General features: G+C 46.7%; 1 protein-coding gene across 1 annotated transcript in view; it reads left to right on the top strand.

The window, feature by feature from the left end:
- Positions 1-19,167, top strand: part of SMG1 (SMG1 nonsense mediated mRNA decay associated PI3K related kinase) — a 2,768,248-nt gene that overhangs the window by 2,295,443 nt on the left and 453,638 nt on the right. Inside the window, exon 56 of the mRNA XM_069647131.1 lies at positions 6,779-6,931. Coding sequence (XP_069503232.1) covers positions 6,779-6,931 — 153 coding nt within the window. The remainder of the gene's footprint in view (positions 1-6,778; positions 6,932-19,167) is intronic.

The following is a 19,167-nucleotide window of genomic DNA, read 5'->3' as shown; positions in this document are numbered from 1 at the left end:
ATTGTACAGGAGGACTGGCAGCACCGGATTCCGAGTTATATTATCTGGTGGGGCAAGCGCAATTTGCAAAACACTGATATGACCTAGAAGACCGCTCGCCCCATATATGGCTTGAGAAATATGCTGCATTTCCCATAGACCTCCATTCCATTATATTTAATCTTCAATAGAAAGATTCCTGTCCCTATGCCCCAGTGGGGACCACGGTACGCGCATGGATAATACTGTACAAAAAACTGAAAATAGAAACCCCATATTACCAGGATGTCCCATTGTGGAAATACCCCCGTATACCGCCAACGCTGGATAAAACAATACAAAGACACTGGGACCCGAACAGAGAAGTTCGAATGCGAGACATGTTCCCAAATGGGAAATTTGTGACCAGGGAGGAATTTGGTGGGGCGATAGGACGGGGACCACTTGAAACACTTGAATATCACAGGATGAAATTGGCATTCAATGCATGCTGGACACTTTTCCCAGATGAACCACCCTCACACCCGTGCATACAGGCTGCCACGTCCGGTATGGGGCTGGGAGTCTTCAAACTATATTCATTAGTGCAAACACACATCCCTACAATAAATAATACCAAAGCTACATGGGAAGAAGACCTAAATACAAGCATCCCAGAAGAAAAATTGACCAAATACTTTATGCTTACAAAATCGGTGTCAATGAATGCAGGCCTTCGACTGGTTCAGTTCAAGATCCTTAATAGGCTACATTATACCCCTGCTAGGATGGCTAAATTCTCGACAGGCCACTCGGGGGAATGCCCTAAATGCAAAGCAGTTCAGGCAGGATCATACCATATGTACTGGGAATGCCCTCTAATTGTCACATTTTAAAAAGATGTAGCGGAAATATTGGAAGAGATCACCCAGATCCCAGCAACCCTGGCTCTGCAAAAATACCGATTTGGAGACCTAGGGAAACAAGCTGAAAAAAACAGGAGATTGTTCAATGTATCCTATGCTGTAGCCAAAAGATGTATATTGAAATGTTGGACAAACACTTTCCACCCAAAATTGAACATTTATTTTTTCTGTGATTTGACCTACGTAAATGAATATGAGGAACACTATGCATTGACTGTGACACCAAGTAGCCGCCCAAAGGACATATGGGCCCCGTTCAGGATGTACCTGTGCGAAATGGCCTCAGATGAGGAAACCCCTACGTCATTGAAATGTAATTGATGAAATATGTATCTGATAATATGTGTATTATATGTACTGTCATATGCAATGTGCAATAAGTTGAATCTGTATTGACCATCAATAAAAAAGAGTTTTAAAAAAAACAAAAAAATAGAGGGCCTTCTCTTGCAAGAGGATGGTCAGGTTCTCCATCCAGAGGTCAAGCCATTTAACCTTCATGCATGGTTTCTGCAAGGTTGAGATAATAAGGATTGGGACCACCTAGATTACGTAATGGAGATTTTGCTTTCGGCCAAAAGGTTAGCAACTAAATACTTGTACCGCTGCCGTTGGAACAAATTCTTCAGCTGGTGCAGGGAAAAGGATGTGGACCCTTTTTAATGTAATACACCTATGGTATTGTTTTTTTGTTGCATTTGGCAAATCTGAGGCTCCAGATTGGGATCTTTAAACGGTATTTGGCGACGCTTTCAATATTCAAGCACCCTTTGGTAAGAAGTGTCCTACTTCAAGATGCCATTACTCATACAAGTCCTAAAGGGATTCACTAACATGTTTTTCCATCTCAAGTTCTGATTTGGGACCTCAATCCTGTACTGAAATTCATTATGTGCGCTCCTTTCAAGCCATTTCATTTGTGTCCTGTAAGGCTGTTGACCTTTAAAACCATCCTATTAGTTGCATTAACATCAGCCTGCAGGGTGAGCGAACTACAGGCCTAATCTTGTAAGCCTCCATGTACTATTTTCTTTAAGGACAAGGTAATTCTTAAAGTCAAACCAACATTTCTACCGGAAATACTATCAAACTTTCCTTTATCCCAGAAAATTGTGTTACCATCTTTTTATCAGCCTCCACATCCTAACAAGGATGAAGACAGACTGCATAGGCTTGATCCAAGACAAGCACTTGGCGTTTACTTCTCGAAGATGGCTAAGTTACGTCAGGATGCCCTACATTTTGTTGGGTACACAGGCCACAAGTTGTGACCATCTGTTACAAAGGAACTTTGTCGAGATGGATCATATTGGGCATTACGGAATGCTGCAGATTGGCTGAGGAAGACCCCCAGAAGACCTCTGGACCCATTCCACAAAGGAGCATGGCAACATCATCTGCTTTACAGAGAGGGGTGCCGATACATTACATTTGTGCAGCGCCTACTTGGTCGTTCGTTCACACTTTCACAAAATATTACTGCCTGGACTCAGGTCAGGAAGGAGGATTTGGTAAGGCAGTTTTACATTCTCTCCATACCAATTCTTAAATTTGCATCTAAAATTCTTACTCCCTCCTCCAAAACGAACACTGCTTTGGGAGTCAATCTAAAGATGAGGAATACGTGTGAAGACCCAATCCATTTGAAGAACAAGTTACTTACCCCTGGTAACGGTCTTTCGATTGAATGTACCTCCCACATATTCCTCATTGCCTCTCCCAACCTACCCTGTAGTATAATTTCAGTGCATTACACCTTACGCTCTTTCAAAGTCTTATACTGCCTTGGACACAGTAATGTTGTTAATTGTGTACGAGGGTGTAAAACAGAACTGAAGCTAATGGGTCTTGTGCCCGCTATATGTACTTGTGAGGATGTTGGCCTCAAGACGGGGTACCTCGAGGGACATGGAGTAGACTGTATTGACGCACAGCACGCTCTACCGAGAAGAACCGTCCGAAGCAAATAAGCTGGAGAGGATATCTGTCTAAAGATGAGGAATACGTGGGAGGAACCGCCAATCGAGAGAGCGTTACCAGGGGTAAGTAACTTTTTCTACTACCCTTTAATCCGCAAATAGATCCCCCAGTATTGGCCACATGGTTTAAACCGACCTCCACATCAGCTGTGACCTGACCGCAATGCATCATCCGGCTCCCACAGACCCAGCTCCCACAGACCCAAGTCTCCTGTCCATGTACTCGATTCCCACGAGTCTTTGTTCAGCCCTCCATATTGGGTTCCATGTCAGTCACTTTTACATCCCTGCCCCAATTTGGGGAAAGCAAGAAGATGGGCACGTTTGGCTGAAGGATCTCTGCATCTGTCTGCCGGACCTTCAGGGCTGTACATGCCACTTGCGACCTGGGAAGTTACTCCCACTCTTTGTGGAATGTGATCTCTGAAGCTGCAGAGTCCATCCCTTGCCAGAGATGAGAGAGTTCCATTCCCCTTGTTAGGAATGGGAAGGAGGTGACACATCACATCCTACCGTCAGGCGTAGACACGGTAGACTGTGTGGCTAGAGCCATCTGTACGGACTGTCATCCACAGGCATTAATCGATGCAAACCTGGTTTTGCCACTGACATCCAGAATAAATTCTTGGATATCCCTCTCGATGGTGAATGTCCCTTTGTAAGAAGGCTCATGAATCTCTAAAGGAGCTTAATGCCTCCACATCCACTGCAAAAATGTCTTGCCTCCACTCCTTCCAGGGGTTGTAACTTTCAGGGCATTTTCTCCTCCTTCCACCATTGGAGTAGTATGGTGCCCTCTGGCAAGCCCGGCCGGCAGCATATTCCTTGCCAAGGTAGTGATGGGGATCACAGAGAGGTGGCATTGACTCTGCCTCTGTCCTCCGTGACTTCAGATTAAAAGCCCCTCTGAATCAGACTTTGCCAATCCTTTTCAGTGTGGCAGGGAATGCTGTCCTTGCTCGTAAGGAAGTGGCAGGTCACCAATTTGGATTCCCAGACCTCTCAGGCGCAGCCGTTTCTGTCCCTAACTGGTGTGAGGGGTCAGAAATGTGAGACAGACAACTTGGTAAAGGATTTTCATAAGATGCTGTTTTATTAACTGACAAGGGTTTGACAAACGCCTCACTATGCCTAACCTAACCAGAATTTCCCTGCTTATCACACGAACTAAAGGAAACGCACTAACAAAAGGAAACTGTACCTCACACTTAACATGCATCAAACTCAAAAAAGGGAATATATGGCAATTCAAAAACAACAGAAACAACATGTATAAACCTAACAGCTGAGTATGCTTGTAACCTGGTTGGATCCTCTTCCCCAGATTCAAAGCAGGATATTCTTGTACAGTTCAAATGGGAAAGTTCCGATTTGCATCCAAGTTCCGATTGTAATGTTCGTCTAGCTGCAAAAGTCTTTCACTTGGACCTTTACCAACAGTTCAAATAGGAGTCAAATCTTTATCTCTCCACTTATAACAAGAGTTCAACATAACTTCTTTTTCTTAATGAACAAAATACTTTATAATTCATTTGTATCAATGATATTTTGTCCGTATGATTTAACAATTTTTCATGAAACACTTCAGTGGTTTTGCCACCACTTAGCAACTTTTAACCACACCACAGAACTTCAATTAATTCTTCCTGTTACACTAACCTGCCAGGACTACGACTACAAAGGCCTTACCATGGTATTCTCTCCAGCCAGGTCTAAAAAGCTCCTAATACTTCAAGTACTTATGTGGTCAAGTTTACTTCCAACAGTTTACTCCAGTCTGTTGACTTTCAACATCAGTATTTTCTACTTCATCTGGGAAGACATGAAACACATTTGTGCTGTTTGTTGCACACTTGTGATTGCCAAATACAATGCAGATTATGCTCCTCTCCTAAATGCTTTCTTTCTATCAGGAGGGCTTCTTTCCTGACACACTTGTTTTCCCACTTTCACATTCAACAAAGGTTGACCAGATCTGTGTCACACTTTCTTCTTTGGCTAAGACAGTGCTTGTTAAGGTTCTTCTCAACTACTGCCTCTTTCTTACTCTGGCAGTAAGGGTTATAATTAGCTTGCTTCAGTATTGCCCACTTTTGTCTTTGGCGATGTTGGTTATTGTTACATTCTATTAGTATTGCCCTCTTATTACTTTGGTAATTACTTTGGCCTTCATATGTTTAATTATAACCTTCTGATCAGTTCTCATAGTTCTTATTCTGCCACTTTAACTTCTTTCCATCAGTTCAGTTTTCAAAATAAATGTGGCCAGCAGGCGATCACAGCGCGTGCTGGGATTACCCAACAGAGGTGAACTCACCAGTTGTTGCATATTCATCCGGTCGCTCTCCTGCCACAGTGCCTTCTGCTTTCTCCACCTTCTTCTGCATGGAAGTCCATTTTGGTTCACCTCCCGCAGCCCGTGCCGATCGGGAAATATGTGGTCCTTGGTCTAGGAACACTCCTGTTCTTGCCTGCCACTGGAGTTCAACTTGGGGGTAAAGCTCTTCATGAAAACGCTTCCTGCGGCGCAACCTCTGCATTTATGGCCATTAAAGTTAGAGACCCTTTCAGGACCGTCATACACACTATGAATAGCTGTGGCTCCGGCGTGTCTGCTTTTCTTCTTCTGCTGCCCCTGCAACGTTGAGGCTCGACAACCACTCCACCTCCTACTTCTCATGGCCTTCAACAGAGGGGTTTCTTTATATTCAAAAGTGCTGCCGGGTGTGGATCATTAGAAAAACTAGACTGCTTCTTGCAGTTTGGTGCCTCCTCATCCCTCTTCCTCATCCCAGTACTTCGGGCATTGTTGGAATTGAAGTCCCCAGTGTTCAGGTTACTTTATTTTTTTTTTCAAGTGTCAATTCAACAGTAGGCCTTCACTATTTTAGGGTCCATAGGGAAGTTATTGAAGGGGTTCTCCCAGTTCACCTGACCTCATTTCACCCTCATGGGATCCTCCTGCAGAACACCACCCCCAGGGTTAGGACCAGGAAGTGTCTGCTTTTCGCTGGCCACATGCGAAGGGTCCCCGGCTAGATTTTCTGGCAGTCATCTCTGATTCATCACACTGGCTAATGGGCTCTTTTGAGTTAGCACTTCAGCTGTACTATAGCCCACCTGCACTGCACCAGCCATCTGCTTCACAGTTTTGGTGCTGTGTGCCTTAGGGCATCCTCCATCTTTGTGGAGACTGGGGTTTGGTTGCAAGTGAAGTTTCTCCATTGGCTGCTTCGCTGTCAGTCGTCTCAGTATCAGGGTGTCACGGCTGATCGATTACAGGAGCCAGACTGTGTGTCATATGACCTTCTCTGGTGGGCACAAAGAAACACTATATTGAGGGGAGAACCCCTAAGGTCTCAGCTGACAGTGGTCAGAGACGCCTTACTTAAAGGTTGAGGCGTTCACCTTTACGATGTAAGTGTGTACCCCTGATGAGTCATGGGAAAACATCAACCTACTATAATTTGCAGGCCTTTGGGCTGGCCCTGGTGGCATTCCTTCCCTGTGTGTGTTAGGCATGTGTCCTCATCCTGTCAGGCAAATACGGTAGCCATACACCACCTCAAGAAGCAAGGTGGTGTGGAGGCTCTGCCTCTGTGCAGGGAACCTTTTGAGCCTGTGGTTTTGTTCTGTGGTGAGCAACAAATGTTGCGTGGCACTTTACAATCTACTCGTGCCTTAGCAAACGGAAACAAATGAGTTGATCAAGAATTTAACAGTCTGGTGCTACTGGAGATTGGAGTATAATTTTGAAGTTGAGAAACTGTAATGCATTGTATTATCCGAGAGAGCTAGTGCTTACTAGTAAGTATTTCTGTTAAATTATCCCTGAAATGTTTTTATCATAACAAATATGTGGTAACAGATTTTTGTGATTCTGAAGTATTTATTTGAATTATTTCCTTTTAACAGGAGAAGCTGGCTGCTCTAGAAGCTAGCATCGAACAGCGTCTGAAGTGGGCAGGTGGAGCTAATCCTGCTTTGGCCCCCGTTCTTCAAGATTTCGAAGTGACAATTACAGAAAGGAGAAATCTTGTTGTTCAAGAAAGTAAAAGAGCAAGCCAGGTACTATTTTACTTTTTTTTTAAACAAAATATTGTGTTTTTCTTCAACAGAAAGAAGGCATTGCAACCACACATCAAACCTTTCCCTCATAATCGTGAGATGTCCCGTCCCTCCCCTCTCCCCTTGCCCCTTTCCACTCCTCAACATGACATCCCCATCGCGTAACCCCTGTCCCCCCCCCCCCCCCACCCACAAGAGCCTATCCCGTCTCCAACCATGTCGACCACATTTATTGCAACTTCTGGGGACACCCTCTAGCTCTATAAACTTTTTCTAGCTCTGCACAGTAGTCAATATCTTCCAGCCATTTATGCAACCTGGGAGCTTCTTGCCAGCCTCTTTATGCCCAACGTCCGAGCAGTCCAGAGTAGTGATTTATCTCTCGCACTGAAGCCCGTCTCCCCACACATTAAGTAGGAACAATTTGGGGGAATAGGGAACAGTCTCTCCCGCCATCCAGGATATTTTACCTCTCCCCTTGTTCCAAAAAGATTTTACCATGGGGCACTCCCAAATCGTGTGATAAAAAGATCCCACAGCCCACTTGCTCTTCAGACACAGGGGGGTCGTCTGGCCAGCCCATCTGGTGCAACCGGTCATGGCCATCGTAAATTCTTTGCAGCACCTTATACTGTATCAGGTATAATGTTATTGTGGCGCTTGCTTCCCTTGGTGACCCCAGGGCCTGCGTCCAGTCTTACTCCTCCATGGGTCCCACATTCCCTTCCCAGGCCGCCCTCATATTCGTCAGAGGTGAAGTTGTTTACCATCTGATACAGACATGTGATCACTTTTTCCTTGATCTCTCTCTCTCTCCATAAGGTTGGCCTCTAAAGGTGTGACCTGTCTGATAGTTCCCATGTCTCCTGCCCCTCCCAGGACATTGCGTGTTGTAGTCTCATGTATGTGTATCGGTCCCTCTCCGTAAGTTCATAAGTACCCTGCTTCTGTTCAAAGGATGCATGCTGGTTTTACTCCCCTTTGTGTGCTAGCTGTATACCTCACTCCTGCCATTTCCGCTGGCTACCTAGTTTCCGGACTTCTGTCAAGTTGGCATTGCCCCATACGGGAGCCTCCTTAGTTACCACTCTTCCCCAGCCCATGGCCTTCAAGGCGGCTTTCTGAGTGTCCAGCATGCTGGCCGCTGGCCTTGAGAGCCCATATTCTGCCTTACCGCTGTAAATGACCTGTAGGGGGAGGGACCCATCCCACCCAATTTCCACTGTGTGTGGGCCATTCCCTCCTCACCCCCTCCCCCCATCCCCGGAACAACCATTCATTGGTCATCACTAGTTGTGAGGCACAGTAGTAATGTTGTACATTTGGGACTCCCATGCCCCCTTCCCACACTGATCTAGTTAGTGTTGACATTGCTACCCTTGGAGTTTTCCTCCTAATTCTTTAATTTTTTTTGTTTTTTTGTATTTGTTTAGTTGAATTTACAACTTTTCAAACTTCTTTTTTCTTTGATACAATAAAACGAGCATAATACACAAAAATGACAATATAACAATATACAGCCTACCATCAAAAGAAAGAGATTCAAACAATCCTGCATAGTAACCCATACAAGATGATGAGGGAAATCAACATAACACAGATAGCATAATCATCAATAACTTTGATTTGATATAGTGCATTCATAGAATATACACTTAATAAAAATGAGTGCATTACGCCCATCCTGTGGGTAGCAGTATAACACAATTTCTGATGTTTGTTAATCTGCTTAGAATCACATGCTGTGCATAGGTCCGACATCCAGTGGTCACTGCGGAGTATTGCTTTTTGTTTTTCGTAGTCGGAAAGGGGACGTCGACAAGGCGTGTCTGTAACACTATCCCTATAGTGACGTGCGTTGTACCCACAATCCCTCACCCGTCGAGGTCCTTCAGCTTGTTTTTTTCCCGCCCAGTTACTGGTCGCCTTTATGCGGAGCTCCTCGAGAGACATTGCCAAATAGTTTCTTCGACCTTTGGTCGTTTATTATTAATACCAATAACGACAGATCCCTCCCTCGACACAGAGCCGTTTCTCCGCCGAGCAAGATCTTCGATGGAAGGATGAGCGGAGGAGATCCTTCGGCGCTGCCGAACACGTGGCCTGGCCTCGCCGGCCATACACAGTGGGGAGAATGGGGCTTTGTGGTCTTTCTTTCTTTTCTTTAAGAATGCCTTTCTCTTGCCCCTCCCTCTCTTTCGAGGTCGTAGTCACACCTATTACCCTCAGCTATGGAGAGGACGCCATTTAGGTTTTGCGTGCTTTGCAAGGGTAAATATACCTGGAAGGATAAGCATAAACGGTGCAACCGTTGCTTACCCCTCGATCACCAGGAGGACGGCTGTGCGGCCTGCAAATTACTAAAGCCCAAAACTCTAAAGGACCGCAGGGTCAAAAGGTGGGCGGCCTACGCTATGTCTAGGCCTGACTCCTCGCCCGCTGCTGCCGAGTGTGACGAGGATAGTGACTACACGGCCCCCGTAACGGAGGCTGTAGACCTCTCAAAGGGGCGTTCACGCTCCTCGTCGTCCGTCCCCGGCCCCGACAAGCCCGGCTCACGCCCAGCTTATGGGGATGAACACCCCGGCGACAAGGACGCACACAGAAAAACACCAAAGCACATACCCCCAGGCACACATTCGTCGAAGACGAAGACAGCCACAGCGCCAACGGGGACGCCGGGCCCACCAACGTCTTCCACCGACCGTAAGGGTCGTCAGCCCTCCCCGCCACCGCTTCCGCAACAGGCGACTGGGCACTCTAAAAATAAGGGTGCTAACACCAAAATTTCCGGCGACACGCATCGCAAGAGCGCTCACGTTGCCACCAAGGACTCGACGACCAATGACTCGACGACCAACGACTCGACGAGCAAAGGCTCGACGCTCCATAGCGCGACGGCGACCGATCCCTCGGAAGAGAGAATGATCGCCGAAAGCCTCGCGCGCATAGCATCTAAGGACGGCCAAAGACGTACGGCGAGTGAAACGCCGAAAACCGCGCACAAGGCTAAAGATACGCCGAAAACAGATCAAGTCAGTTCCCTATGCCGTCGGAAGGCCCTAGCCAGCAAGAAGGCTACTCAGAAGGTGAAGGCTCTCTTTCTTCGACGTTTTGGGACAGAACCAGACAATTACAGGAGGAAGAAACCCCCTTTTCTTTCCCAGACCGTCCTGGCCGACCTCAGTGGACCTTTGAAAGGTTCCAGACCTGTATGGACAAACTAGATAGGTTCATGTCCATCCCAGAAGACAGGGCGCCCAAGAGACCAAGGGAGGCACCCCTTGAGAGTCCAAGGGCTAAATATCAGAAGTTTTATAACCCCATACAGGAGGACATAAACTCTTACAATCCCACTGAGGAAGACACCTTCTTCCAAGAGGAAGATGAGTTCACCTATGTTGAGGACCAACAAGAAGAGGAAGGTTTTCACGAGGAAACTAACCTATGTGAGTAAGGATTCCAGGAAGACACAGGCGAGGGCGACCAAGATCCCTGGCAGTCACCGGCTAGGTCGACTGACACAGGCAGTAGCAGTATAGTCATCAGGTCTACTGAAACTACACCAGTCAGGAACCCTTCGCCTGTCGATGATCAACCCACCTTCAATGCACTGCTGAAGAAGGCAGCAGCGCATTTCGAAATCGAAACTGGAGACGTCACCCCAGACACCGATTTTGTGGAGAGGGTTATCAAAGAAAACCCCCCCACTAGCCAGGTTATACCTATCCTCGCCTCAGTTAAGAGACGTATTACACCTTCTCTTTCCACTCCTGCATTGGTGAGAGGGGTCAATCCGAGGATTGGGAAACTGTTCTCTCCCTCTCAATCAAACCCATTATATATTAAGGGTCACTCAATCCCGGACTCCCTGGTCGTGACCAACACCAGAAAAAGGGCAGGAGTCCCACTATCTACTAGGGAGGCACCCCCAGATAAAGAGGGGAAGAAGCTGTATGCCCTAGCCAAGAGAATCACCACCTCTGCAGCATTCTCTACCAGAATCGCCAATAATAATACCCTATTGGCAAGCTACGCCGATGCTCAATGGGCTAAGCTCAGACAGGACATCGAAGAAGCTCCCGAACCCCTAAGGACTCGTTTACTGGCTACAGTTAACGAGGGCTCTCTGGTCAATCAAAGCATCGTCAAGAATACCCTCGATGCAGCAGAGACGGCTGGCCGCACTTTGGTACAAGGAATTTTACTGAAGCGTCACGTCTGGCTTCGCAATTCCGGGTTTAAGGCGGAAACACAAGTATCCCTTATTAATAAACCCATAGAGGAATCCAACCTCTTTGGGAGAGCAGTGGATGACGCGCTGGAGAACGCGAAAAAAGAATTTGATACTATAAAGACCTTAGACCAAATTTCGAAACCTCCTAATAGGCAGGGATTTGGTAATAAGCGCTTTTTTTCGTGGACAGCGCCAGCAACAAAACCAACAACAGTACTCTGCCAGCAACTACCAGAGTAATAGCGGCCAGTACAATCAGAGGGGTCAACATCGTGGCAAGGGAAGAGGCCGGGGTTCCACCCACAGAGGCTCCCAAGCCAACAACACCACCAAGTGACGCAAAGATTTGCGTCCCCTCCCATGCAACGCCGGTCGGGGGCCGGTTAACATCCTTTCTTCCAGCATGGGAGGGAATAACATCAGATCGCTGGGTACTTTCCACCGTAGCCCGCGGCTACTGTATAGAGTTCAACAGTTCCCCAACATACAGACCCCCGAGGGGACGCCGCATGACACCAGAACACCTCGCCATCCTTCTCCAAGAAGTGGACCAACTGCTGGAAAAAGGAGCCATAGAGGTCGTGCCTCTATCTCAGGTAATGGAAGGTATTTATTCAGTGTACTTCCTTGTACCCAAAAAGGATCTAACCATGCGCCCTGTATTAGATCTGCGCCCAGCGAACAAGTTTGTCAAACCCCAAAAGTTTTGTATGGTGACCTTACAGGAAGTGATCCCACTGCTATCACAGGGAGATTACATGACAACACTGGACATGAAAGATGCATACTTTCATATTTTAATGTTGCCAGCGCACAGAAAATACCTCAGGTTCATGATAGAGGGCAAACACTACCAGTTCAGAGTGCTACCCTTCGGCATAGCATCTGCACCAAGGGTATTCACGAAGGTCCTGGCAGTGGCAGCGGCACACCTGCGCAGGTTATCCATCCCAGTATACCCTTACCTCGACGACTGGCTCATAACAGGGGATTCTTACGAGACATGCTTCTCAAACACCCAAAAGACTGTAGACCTTTTGTTCCAACTGGGCTTCTCCATCAACGAGAAGAAGTCCAGCTTAGACCCCAGCCAAGTCAAACAATTCCCAGGGGCTCTAATTCGAACAAAGGACGGCCTCGTCTTCCCCTCCAACGAGAGGGTCCAAAACATGCTGTTTCAGATCCCCCAATATGTGGCAGGTCGAGAGGTGACGGTGCGCAAAGCGATGCGTTTGCTAGGTATGATGGCGTTGTGTATTTATTTGGTACCTCACGCGCGCCTGCGCATGCGCCCAATGCAAGAGTGGCTCAACAGCCAGTGGTGTCAGGCCAGCGGACAATGGGACGATCTAGTGGTGGTCTCGCAGGCCTTGGTTCTCTCGCTACAGTGGTGGACAAAGGAAAACCTGATAATAGGGAAACCCTTTGCCACACCCGCGGTGGAGGCCACTCTAACCACGGACGCATCCCTCACAGGATGGGGGGCTCACCTATCCCATCAAACTGCTCACGGAGTCTGGACTCCGAACGTAGCATCCAAGCATATAAACCTTCTGGAGCTACTAGCGGTGTTCAAAGCACTAAAAGCCTTCCAGGAACACCTACAAGGGAAGACAGTGATGGTCCTTACAGACAGCACCACAGCCATGTACTACATCAACAAGCAGGGGGGAACCCACTCTCCAGGACTGTCCAAACTGTCACAGAATATATGAAGTGGGCTCTCAAACACATGTTCCTACTGTCACAACACGTACCATGGGAACTCAATCTGCTAGCAGACGAACTTAGCAGAGACTTCCCCCTGCCCGAAGAGTACGAATGGCAATTGCACGAAGACATCGTCTTAGACGTCTTCACGCAATGGGGATTCCCAGAAATAGAACTGTTCGCAACACTGGAGAACTCACAATGCCAAAGTTACGCCTCCAGGTACCCCCAAAACCAGTCCAAGGGGAACGGTCTGTCGATTCAATGGTCAGGGAAATTTGTTTACGCCTTTCCCCCGACTCCCCTTCTCAACAAGGTGGTGCACAAGATGCACCAGGAACAGGTTACCATGATACTAGTGGCCCCAATGTGGGCCCGGCAGCCATGGTTCGCTACCTTGATGGAGATGTCCCTATCTCCCCCAGTGAGACTTCCCTGTCCGTTCAACATGCTGTCACAGGACAAGGGCAGGACACTGCATCCATGCCCTCAGACCATGAACTTAGCAGCCTGGCTCCTGAGATCATAGAATTTGGACATCTACAAAACCCGCAGAGATGTATGGACATCCTCAGGGAAGCCAGAAAACCTAATACTCGCCACTGCTATTCTAGCAATTGGAAAAGATTTGTCATCTGGTGTAGAGGTAAGAGCATCATCCCGGTTGACTGCTCTCCCACAAACATTGTTCTGTACTTGACCCATTTACTGGATTCAGGTCTAGTGTTCAATTCCATTAAAGTCCACCTAGCGGCACTTTCTGCATACACCACTTCCCAACTTAGTGTCGTGGTGGAAGATACCAGTTATCAAAGCCTTCATGGAGGGGGTAAAGAGAATACACCCTCCGATAGCTAACCCAGCTCCCGGATGGGACTTAAATGTGGTACTTTCTAGACTGATGGGCCCTCCCTTTGAACCCATGCACAAGGCAACTCTTAAGGACCTCACTCTTAAGACTGCTTTCCTAATGGCTATCACCTCCATTAGGAGAGTAAGTGAACTACAGGCTCTTTCTGTTCTAGACCCCTTCGTAACAGTTCACAAGGATAAGGTGGTTCTACGCACACACCCAAGGTTTGCACCAAAATTCATCTCGAAATTTCATGTAAACCAGTCAATAGAACTACCAACGTTGTTTCAAAACCCTTCCAGCTTGGGAGAAAAAAGTCTGCATACACTAGATGTACGCAGAGCTGTCATGTTCTACATGGAAAGAACCAGACCACTGAAAAAGACTAACCAGTTCTTTGTCTCGGTGGCAGCAGGAAGAGAAGGAGATGCAGTCTCGAAGTCCACTATATCTAGATGGATTGTTCAATGCATCACTCTCTGTTACACTCTTGCTAAGAGAGAACTACCCTTCAAGCCAAGAGCACATTCCACTCGAGGCACTGGGGCTTCCATAGCGTTCATTGCAAATGTTCCCCTTGAGTCCATCTGCAAAGCGGCTACCTGGAGTTCTGTGCACACCTTTACAAAACACTACTGTCTAGATGCACACTCTAGATCTGAATCCCAGGTGGGACAGGCAGTATTAAGACATCTTTTCTCTACTGTTCCTTCTCATAACCCACCGCCAACTCCGGGTACTGCTCGCTAGTCTATGCACAGCATGTGATTCTAAGCAGATTAACAAACATCAGAAGACAATGCATTACTTACCGTAAAAGCATTTCTGATGGTTGTATCTGCTTAGATTCACATGCGCCCACCCTTCCTCCCCGCTCGGATGGAAGGAACATAGACATCTTTCTACATCTCTCTCTTTTCTGTACTCACGTATAGAAGGCTCCCTCAGGGCAGAAAAAATACAAACAGAGGGACCTCGACGCGTGAGGGATTGTGGGTACAACGCACGTCACTATAGGGATAGTGTTACAGACACGCCTTGTCGACGTCCCCTTTTCGACTACGAAAAACAAAATGCAATACTCCGCAGTGACCACTGGATGTCGGACCTATGCACAGCATGTGATTCTAAGCAGATTAACAACCATCAGAAATGCTTTTACGGTAAGTAATGCGTTGTCATATTGTTACATAAGAATATTGTTGCTTAAAAAGTAAACTATCAGGTGTTTCCGAAATAGGATAGCTAGTTCTTAATTGTTCCCAGGTGCATTCATTGGCAGCACAATCTCAAGAAATGGAACTATTGCTATTTGTATAGCGACGCGCGGATTTGCAAATAAAAGATGCCATAGTTGATCTCCATCCACATGTCCCTGTACAAGTAGCTTTTTCTCAAAACATCTGCGTCTCATATCATTTAATGCAATACATTCAATTATCAAATGCCGCAAGGTTTCTTTCTGATGGACATATGAGCAGTAGCGACAGAAGTTTAACTTTGGGGAAATTAGCTCCCTTCTACACAGTATATCTCTGGTGTTCCATAGATTCAGTCTAAATCTCAAGAATGTATTCTGAATGTGCTGAGCCAGGATACCATATCTTTTAGAGCCAAATAGATAAAAATGTAAATCTTTATGGTCGGATCATTTTGCTAAAGTTTTAGACCAATCATGCTGGAATATCTTGACTTTTGCCCTATCAGGGTTAGTTATTAAAAGGTCTATGGTCACCGCAGCTTCAGCTGCTGCATTCAAAACATGAGTCCGCCACCTCAAAGCAGAGGTTTTGTGGGAGGTTATAAGGTCCTTTGCTAATGCAGCCAAGATGGTTGATTGCTTTAAACCGTCTAACATTTTGCGAAGGAGGGCACATTGCTTCCATGTCACCTGTGAGTAAAGCGACAATTCACCCAACTGATATCGTAGTATCGGTGATGGTGTACAACAAGGTAAATGTAGGCGGGTTTTCCAATATTTGGACTCAGTGCGATCCCAAAACAAACGCCCTTGAGGAAGTGCTGATTCCACCCCCTACAAAATGATTGTTATGACTTTCATTTTGTAAAAACTTAAGGTGTGGCTTAGCAAACATTTTCCAAACCTTGCTTGTATTATTTTTGATTGTGATAATAAGGGTCGTAATTTGTTTTCAATTTTACACATGAATTGTTTCAGTTTTCTTGTGCTGAATAGTTACGCCAAGGCACTTATATTGTTTTACACTTAAGAGATCACATTGCTGCAGTTGCCATTTGTATGTAGTTTTCCCTCCTAATAGGAGCCCCCTCTGCAACCCTTCCATAGCCTGGAATATCCGGGGGGGTATCCCCCACTGGAGTGTTTTGTAGACCGTATTGTATTGTATGGCAATTTGGTAAAGCGCGACAAATACAGGTAAAGACATCAAGGCGCTGGGGGGAAAGCAAGAGGTAAGCAGTATGGAGTACTCAGAACAGAAAGGTTTTTAGACGCTTAGGAAAGGAAATAAATTGCAGAATGGTGCAGATCTCAGCCAGAAGAGGAGCTTTGCACAAGGTAGGAGCAAGCGCAGAGAAAGATCGTCCTCTGGCCCGGGCCCGGAGAAATCGAGGAACGCAGAGCAGGGAGAGATTAGCCAAGCAAAGAGCTCTGAAAGGTCTGTAGGGATTCGGTTTGGATTGTAAAAACTCTGCCCTACCTTTGTGAAAATCTTGATAAACAAGACAGCCTTAAACTTGATGCAGCTTCTTACAGGGAGCTAATGGAGTTGACAAAGGAGTTCCTGAGAGTGAACCAGTCTGGGCGCTTTCAAAGCAAGACGGGCTGCAGAGTTCTAAAGAATCTGTAAACATTGAATTAGAAACTCGGGTTGACTAAGGTAGATCCCATTGCAATTATCTGTGGACCCCATAATAGAGGCCGTGACAATTTTAGATCTTGTAGCAATCGGGAGAAACTTGAGAACCTTTTTCAATATTTTAAGTTTGGCGAACCCAGTTTGCCAAATTGTCGACACCTGAGCAGATCTGGATCCCGAGGACATCATTTTAGTGCCAAGGCTTTTGACTACCGTGGCAGGTTCAGGGCAAGCGCCAAGGCAGGAAGGCCAGTAGTCGGACCAAGAGGAACTAGAGCAGGCAGAGCCAACCAGTAGTACCTTGGTTTTGTCGCCAATTAAGCTTAAGCCAATTATTAGACATCTATTCAGAACCTTCTAGGAGACAGTTCTTTAGCTTTTGTGGAGGCTCAGTGGGAGAGGCATTAAGGCAAAAGAAGATTTGTGTGTCATTGGCATAAGAAAAAAAGTGAATGCTGTGACTATAGATCAATTTAGCAAGAGCCAAGATATATATGTTGAACAGAAGAGGCAAGAGAGCCGAGCCCTTCGGGATTCAACAGTCCACGATAATAGGAGAGGACGTAAAGGGGTGGGGGGGGGAGGCAGAGAAACTGTCTGAATGCGGCTCGAAAGAAAGGATGAAAACCATCTGAGTACCACCAGAAATTCCTGCTTCAAGAAGACATTGGAGGAGTCTGTAATGGTCAACAGCATCAAAGGCCGCGGAGCGGTCAAGGAGAATACGAGCCGCAACCTCTCGGCGGTCCTGAAGTAGGGCAATGTCGTCAAGAAGAGAAACCAGGACAGATTCAGTGCCCATACCAGAGCGCAAACCTGCCTGAAAAGAACAACGTGTTTAGTCTCAAGAAAAGCAGAGAGTTGTGGAGTGGCAGTGCATTCCAGCAATTTCATGACCACAGGAAGAAGGGACATGGAATGATATTTTTCCACTGCAGAAGGGTCAAGATGAGACTACTTTAATAGAGGAGAAACCACACGTGTTTGTGTCTGGGATTTAGCCAGTTGAAACGCAATGCTGAAGAGCTGAGGTGAGAAGAGGGACAAGTCTGAGAAAGATTTTGCAGAGTGCGAAGTGGAATAGGATCTGTCGGGAATGCAGATTTGATCTTAAGAAGAGCAGCGGAAGCAATGATATCCGTCATAGTAGTAAACTGAAAACTATTAGCAGTAGAAATAGTTGGAGTTTGTAAATAATTCGAGGGAGAGTCATGAACAAGTCTCTCGGCACATATCTACTCCCGAATTTAACAAATCCTTTCCTTGAAGAAAGCGCAATTCGGTCGCAGTGTGTTTGCGTAGATAAAGTAGCCGGAAGGGGGCGCGTCAGGGTGGTGAGTTCCTTGGCCACCCGAAACAATTCTCTAGAAGTGCAGGCAGCATTAAAAATGCAGGCAGCATTAAAAATGCAGTCAGCAAAATGTTGGCCTTTAGCCTTTTTTGTGGTGCTTTGATGAGTATTATGTGCCTTGCCTGAACATAGGCCAGTTTGGCCGCGGGTACTAGAGTTCGATGCCATCTGCGTTCGGCTTGTCTACATCTGTTTCAATGCTCGAAGTTCAGGAGAGTACAAAGGAGGAGACTATAGGAGTATTTTCAGCGTCATAATCTTAAACAAGTTATCTCTCCCTACCAAGGATAGAGCAAACGTTGCATGTCGCTTCTCAGCCTGTCTAACACTGGGTCCAGGTTATTTTTTTAAAATGGTGCCCTCTCCACTTCTACCCTAATACCCAAATATTTAAAGGTGGCCCGTTTTGTCACAAGGGGACATCTCTCTTGAAGGACCCCATGACTTGAGGCCCTGTATTTTGGGGGTCTTCAAATGGAGAAGGATGTCATCCGTGTATAATGAAATACTGTCGTAATCCCCCCCCCCCACCCCTAGCTTTTCTAACCCCTGTATCTAAGGGTCTGGTCGAACTCGCACCAGCAGGGATTCAGTAACCAGTAAGAAAAGCAGTGGCGAGAGTGGACAGCCCTGCCTTGTCCCTCGCTGGAGTGGGAGTCTGTCGGAGATCCAGCCATTGACCTTAATCTTCACATTTGCATCTTTATACAGCAAATATAAACCCATCCCACGAATCTGGGCCCAAATGTATCCATTACAGCCCATAGATACTCCCAACCGACTGATTCAAATGCTTTTTCAGGATCTATTTCCATGACCACATGTGGGCCCCTGAAGGGGGAATCGCATCTAGCGCATTATACAGGTGTCGGATATTCATTCTGTTCGCCCTGCCCGGTACGAATACACATTGATCCGGGTGGATCAGTTTGCCCATTAGCGGCAGCAATTTATTGGCTAGAGCTTTTGCGAGGATCTTCGATTCACCGTTAATCCACGAGGTTGGTCGGTATGCGCTACATTGGTCGACCGGTCTCCCCTTCTTGTGTATCACTACTATCATGGCTTGATGGAGGTCTGCTGGCAGTGTGCCCTCTTCCAGACCTTCCAGGAACATCCCCCTCATTTCCTCTGCTGGTCCCCGGCCCACTAGCTTCCAAACCTCAGTCGGGAATCTGTTAGGCACCGGCGACTTACCTCTCTGTAGCTGCACCATGGGCGCTTGGATCTCCTCTAGAGTGAGGT

This window comes from Ambystoma mexicanum, chromosome 2q, assembly GCF_040938575.1.
Source record: "Ambystoma mexicanum isolate Mex_15411 chromosome 2q, UKY_AmexF1_1, whole genome shotgun sequence".
NCBI classification, from domain to species: Eukaryota; Metazoa; Chordata; class Amphibia; order Caudata; family Ambystomatidae; genus Ambystoma; species Ambystoma mexicanum.
Note: the sequence above shows the minus strand (reverse complement) of the source record. Positions and strands in the feature narration are given on the sequence as shown.